Here is a 6,600-nt window from a genome sequence, read left to right as displayed (position 1 = left end):
TAGGCGACATGTCAGTGCAGGAGCAGTCTCTGTTGGTCATTAGGCGACATGTCGGTGCAGGAGCAGTCTCTGTTGGTCATTAGGCGACATGTCAGTGCAGGAGCAGTCTCTGTTGGTCATTAGGCGACATGTCGGTGCAGGAGCAGTCTCTGTTGGTCATTAGGCGACATGTCAGTGCAGGAGCAGTCTCTGTTGGTCATTAGGCGACATGTCAGTGCAGGAGCAGTCTCTGTTGGTCATTAGGCGACATGTCAGTGCAGGAGCAGTCTCTGTTGGTCATTAGGCGACATGTCAGTGCAGGAGCAGTCTCTGTTGGTCATTAGGCGACATGTCAGTGCAGGAGCAGTCTCTGTTGGTCATTAGGCGACATGTCGGTGCAGGAGCAGTCTCTGTTGGTCATTAGGCGACATGTCGGTGCAGGAGCAGTCTCTGTTGGTCATTAGGCGACATGTCGGTGCAGGAGCAGTCTCTGTTGGTCATTAGGCGACATGTCAGTGCAGGAGCAGTCTCTGTTGGTCATTAGGCGACATGTCGGTGCAGGAGCAGTCTCTGTTGGTCATTAGGCGACATGTCAGTGCAGGAGCAGTCTCTGTTGGTCATTAGGCGACATGTCGGTGCAGGAGCAGTCTCTGTTGGTCATTAGGTGACATGTCAGTGCAGGAGCAGTCTCTGTTGGTCATTAGGCGACATGTCGGTGCAGGAGCAGTCTCTGTTGGTCATTAGGCGACATGTCAGTGCAGGAGCAGTCTCTGTTAGTCATTAGGCGACATGTCAGTGCAGGAGCAGTCTCTGTTGGTCATTAGGCGACATGTCAGTGCAGGAGCAGTCTCTGTTAGTCATTAGGCGACATGTCAGTGCAGGAGCAGTCTCTGTTGGTCATTAGGCGACATGTCAGTGCAGGAGCAGTCTCTGTTGGTCATTAGGCGACATGTCAGTGCAGGAGCAGTCTCTGTTGGTCATTAGGCGACATGTCGGTGCAGGAGCAGTCTCTGTTGGTCATTAGGCGACATGTCGGTGCAGGAGCAGTCTCTGTGGTCATTAGGCGACATGTCAGTGCAGGAGCAGTCTCTGTTGGTCATTAGGCGACATGTCAGTGCAGGAGCAGTCTCTGTTGGTCATTAGGCGACATGTCAGTGCAGGAGCAGTCTCTGTTGGTCATTAGGCGACATGTCGGTGCAGGAGCAGTCTCTGTTGGTCATTAGGCGACATGTCGGTGCAGGAGCAGTCTCTGTTGGTCATTAGGCGACATGTCGGTGCAGGAGCAGTCTCTGTTGGTCATTAGGCGACATGTCGGTGCAGGAGCAGTCTCTGTTGGTCATTAGGCGACATGTCGGTGCAGGAGCAGTCTCTGTTGGTCATTAGGCGACATGTCGTGCAGGAGCAGTCTCTGTTGGTCATTAGGCGACATGTCAGTGCAGGAGCAGTCTCTGTTGGTCATTAGGCGACATGTCAGTGCAGGAGCAGTCTCTGTTGGTCATTAGGCGACATGTCAGTGCAGGAGCAGTCTCTGTTGGTCATTAGGCGACATGTCAGTGCAGGAGCAGTCTCTGTTGGTCATTAGGCGACATGTCGGTGCAGGAGCTGTCTCTGTTGGTCATTAGGCGACATGTCGGTGCAGGAGCAGTCTCTGTTGGTCATTAGGCGACATGTCAGTGCAGGAGCAGTCTCTGTTGGTCATTAGGCGACATGTCTGTGCAGGAGCAGTCTCTGTTGGTCATTAGGCGACATGTCGGTGCAGGAGCTGTCTCTGTTGGTCATTAGGCGACATGTCAGTGCAGGAGCAGTCTCTGTTGGTCATTAGGCGACATGTCAGTGCAGGAGCAGTCTCTGTTGGTCATTAGGCGACATGTCGGTGCAGGAGCAGTCTCTGTTGGTCATTAGGCGACATGTCAGTGCAGGAGAAGCAGGGTCTAGTGCCAGGCAGAGTAATGACTGTAGGACATTGCGCTGAGATAATGTTTATGTCTTGTTTGTTTCCTTATTGCTTTAAGTGGAATGTAACAGTTTGTTACAATAAAGAGAGACAATAAACACTAAATTTAAGTTAAAATATTTAATTTAAGTTAAAATATTTAATTATGTGTGGTTCAAAAAATCATTGTAATTTCATGATTTAATCTTCTTTAACTGTAATTTACCTCTGAAAATTGTGCTAAATATACTGTACATTTATTCTGTATACGGGTAATTTGCAAAGCAGGAACTAATTAATGATATATGATATGCATATATATAAAAACAAATACTTCAAGGACCCTTTAAATTAAAACAGAAAAAATACATTTGCTGCACAATCTACCTCTCTACCCACAATAATTTTTACAAAATAGTTACATTTAATTTATCTAAGTAAAGTCATTAATTACTGTGTACTAAAACTTTCTATTGCTGCATCACAGCTACTAAGATTTATAGCCTTAGAATCACTCATTTTGTACAAATATGTAAGAAGCATCTATAAACAAAATCTTCTTTTTCCAGATTACGCAAATAAAGGATGCCCCATATATAGTATATTCTTCTTATCTGTAACGTATTTCACCCTTTTTTAAATACATTTGTACAAAGAACAATGCCAAGGACACATGATATCCAGCTGGTGACCTCAGCGATATCCAGCTGGTGACCTCAGCGATATCCAGCTGGTGACCAGCTGGTGACCTCAGTGATATCCAGCTGGTGACCTCAGTGATATCCAGCTGGTGACCTCAGTGATATGCAGCTGGTGACCTCAGTGATATCCAGCTGGTGACCAGCTGGTGACCTCAGTGATATCCAGTTGGTGACCTCAGTGATATCCAGCTGGTGACCTCAGTGATATCCAGCATGGCCTCAGTGACAGGTGAGTCTGTAAGTGGAACAGTTTCATCATTACATATCCAGGCTGTATCAGGGTCTTTTAGAGGCCGCCTTATAGAAGAACGTAGAGATGAGTGATGAGAGAATCAGCTGCAAAGAATAAGTAGGAACTAGTAAAGCATGAGAGGCTGGAGAGGCAGATGGGGCTGATTAGGCTGAAGAGACCTGTTTGTAATTTTTGCCTTCCAAGAGGAAAAGGTTGATGGGCAGTGGGGCCAGATGTAGAGCCTCAATGCCTCATCTAGGCATTGAGTTGGAGTCGGACACTTCTGTATTACAGCATATTCAGTGTTTTTTCTACTTTGTTGAATACATTGAGATACATTATTAGTTGCTAATTCTGGCCCATCCTTGTTCACAAATGTAAAAGGCAACATGGAGAGGTTCAGTAAATGTTCCAGTGAAGGTGTGTAGGTGTCTGACTGGGTCCGTCATCTGGAAAAATGTGATCTGCCCTGCTTCATAGTTCAGGTACATTCCAATTTTGCGCACTGGGGAGTCTATGCTCAAAATCTCATTTTCTGCATTGTGTGATACACACAAGTATTCATTATCCCACCCCAAAGACCAGGATTTTGCGTTATTCCCAATATAAGACTCTTCACCAGCCCTTGGCACACTTGGGTAAGCCAAGCCTACACTCCAATCACCAGCTCTACTGGTCTCCACTTCCCAAAAGTACTGTCCGGAGTAAAGTCTATTGATGCTGAGTATCTGTGATGAAGCAAATCTCATTGGTAAAAAAGGTCTTTCTTGAGGAACATCAGAGAACATAACAGTTTTCATGTCATCTAACAGAAAGATATTATTGGAAGCCGTACGTTCATCAAACTGCACTGAAGCGGTTTTTGTGGCCAATTCTATAAGTATATTTGGCAGCAATGAATCCTTCTTTCCAGGTTTGATATTAACAGGTGTCTCTCGGTCTCTAAACTGTCCAGTCATATAGCAGGCAACGCAAATAAAGGTGTCCTCTGCAGAGAAGTAATAACAAACCTCCTTATGCACAAAACAATTCTGTGAAGTGGTGAGTCCAGAAGATGCTAGCTCACTATTTTTGCTCTCAGTCACATCATCCACAACCCATTGGACAGCACTTTTCATGGGTTTTGGTTTGTTATTAGGGTTTTCACAAACCCCTTTAATCTGCAGAGTTCTAAAGTCTTGTATCAGTGCACTGAGCTCATTGCCTCTGTATAGAATAGGTCTCCTCTGGAAGTTTTTTCCACACTGGGGACAGAAATAAACCTTAGACTTCTGCTGGACATCAAGCAACTGGTCAATGCAAGACCAGCAGAAGATATGACCACAGCTCAGCTTTACTGGATCAGTGTACAGGTTCTTGCAGATAAAGCAGCTAAAGTTGTGTCCTTTAGGAAAAGACATTCTGTCACGTTAGCTGTCAAGCAATAGAATGAAAGTAACAGAAGTCAGAGAGATTCTATAGCTCTTATCTGTGCTTCCTGGTTGATTAAGAGGCTGGTTAAACTGAGAATATTGTTTGTTTTTGTTTAAATATTTACCAGTATCAATATCAAATCAAGGCTGTACATAAACCGCATATGAAGTATCATGTTACAGTGAGCAGGAACCATAAACATAGGGTGTCAAATTAGAAAGACAATGAACAAAAAGTTAGGTAGGGCAAATATTAGCTAGAAAATAATATGCAGATCTATTTGTTTTAAAGTTTATTTATAATAAAACTGAACATAAGCACTGCTGAAGACTTTATCCTCTGCCCAGGGTGCAGCAAACATAAAAATAGTTATCAATCAAAGTGCACTCACCAGGACGTCTGGTAATTCACCTTTTATTTACCTGAACATTTTCAGGGTTTTACCCCCTTCTTCAGGCATACACTTTTCTTTTTTGTATGTCTGAAGAAGGGGGTAAAACCCCCAAAACGTTTACGTAAATAAAAGTTGAATTGCCAGAAGTGAGTGCACTTTGATTAACAAATAAATATAAACTGAGCACTTATCGCTTGAGCACAAACCTGATAGGATATATTAATATTTCACATTCCAATGTTCTGCACCTAGTGATATTCACTGTTAACCCTAAGGGGCATATTTATCAAGCTCCGAATGGAGCTTGATGGCCCCTGTTTCTGGTGAGTCTTCACACTCGCCAGAAACAGCAGTTATGAAGCAGCGGTCACAAAGACCGCTGCTCCATAACCTGTCCGCCTGCTCTGAGCAGACGGACAGACATCGCCGGAAATCAATCCAATCGAGTATGATCGGGTTCATTGACACCCCCTGCTGGCCTATTGGCCGCGAGTCAGCAGGGGGGAGGCGTTGCACCAGCAGCTCTTGTGAGCTACTGGTGCAATGCTGAATACTGCAAGCGTATTGCTCGCCGTATTCAGCGAGGTCTGGCGGACCTGATCCACAGTGTCGGATCAGGTCCGCCAGACCTTGATAACTTGGGGCCTAAGTATACTGTGCAATATCTGTTTGCTTTCTGGCTCCTGTTTGGGGTTTTGCTGGATCATAGATATCCACAGGATGAAGATTGTCTGGTCGGATATTTTGCCCAGGATGGTTTGGAGGGCTGCATGGGACCCGGTGCGCCTTGATAAAAGCAGGTGCAAGGTTAATAAGTTGATGGGGTCGTTTGTCAGGAGGCTTGGGGGTTCAGTGGTTCATCATCCAAACTTAGCTGAGGTTGATCAGGGCGAATTTTATCTGACAGATGGAGTGCACCTTAACGATTTTGGCTTGCAGTTGTTCATACTTGATTTTAAGGAGGCAGTAGGACCTTTGGTGGGGTTGACGGGACTGGGCTGAGATGTCAGGCCAGTCGGTGGCGGGGGTGCTAGCCCTTACACTTGAAGTAAATTATGGCCAAATTGTTCGTGTGGTATTTACATCCCCTTGGGGGGGGATTTAAGATGGGGTCTCTAAGGGCAAGGGGTTCCTTAGAGAATTATGTTGATAATGGGCTCAATCAATTTGCACGGTTGGGTCCAGTGGATGGAGTGACGGCCAGATTTATATTTAGGTCTAGCACCGCTGTTATGTGTAATGTGTTTGCAATTATTTGCACTGTTATTTATTGAGTTATTAAAGTTTTATAAAGTTATTTATTAATAAAGGAGCTGCGGCCAATTTATACCAAAGTTAAGTCTGATGTCTTTATTATGGGGGGGGGGGGTTTAAGGAAATGTGATATTTTGTGTTAAGGGCCGAAAATTAGTGACATAAAAGGTCATGTGTACATACACACTCACGGATATCTGAAAGACAAGGGAAGGGATGACGTCACAGAACTTAAGTCTGTGGGAATTTTTCTTTCTTGATATATCTATATAGCTATAAGTGGACTGGAGCCCTTTGCAGTTAAGTAAATGAAAACATGTAAAAAAAACATACGGCTAGATTACGAGTTTTGCGTTATGAGTGAAAAAGCAGCGTTAAGGCTCTTTTTCACTACCGCTGGTATTACGAGTCTTACAGGTTTAGCTGCACCGCACACTTTTTTGGCCGTAACGCAACGTAATTACCGCAGCTTTCAAAAAGTCCTTTTTCAATGGGACTTCCTTTGCGCCGGTATTACGAGTCTGCCTGGGCGGCCAAAAAGTGAACGGTTCACCCTATACCGCAAAGATCAATACCGTAAACTAAAGGTCATTAGTAATGAGTTTTACGTTACAAAGCTGTAGCATAAAACTCATAACTAAAGTGCTAAAAAGTACACTAACACCCATAAACTACCTATTAACCCCTAAATTCA

At 44.5% G+C, this 6,600-nt stretch overlaps 1 protein-coding gene across 1 annotated transcript; it reads right to left on the bottom strand.

Moving 5' to 3' along the window:
* Positions 1-3,186: 3,186 nt before the first annotated feature.
* On the bottom strand, positions 3,187-4,245 carry LOC128641746 (E3 ubiquitin/ISG15 ligase TRIM25-like). The gene has a single exon (XM_053694270.1). The coding sequence runs from the start codon at positions 4,243-4,245 to the stop codon at positions 3,187-3,189; it is 1,059 nt and encodes a 352-aa protein (XP_053550245.1).
* Between the last annotated feature and the right edge of the window lie 2,355 nt (positions 4,246-6,600).

The sequence above is a fragment of the Bombina bombina genome, chromosome 11 (genome assembly GCF_027579735.1).
Source record: "Bombina bombina isolate aBomBom1 chromosome 11, aBomBom1.pri, whole genome shotgun sequence".
NCBI lineage: Eukaryota > Metazoa > Chordata > Amphibia > Anura > Bombinatoridae > Bombina > Bombina bombina.
This window is presented reverse-complemented; position numbering and strand designations above follow the sequence as displayed.

Coding starts and splice junctions, on each gene's coding strand:
- LOC128641746 (XM_053694270.1), bottom strand. CDS start 4,245: ATGTCTTTTCCTAAAGGACACAACTTTAGCTGCTTTATCTGCAAGAAC.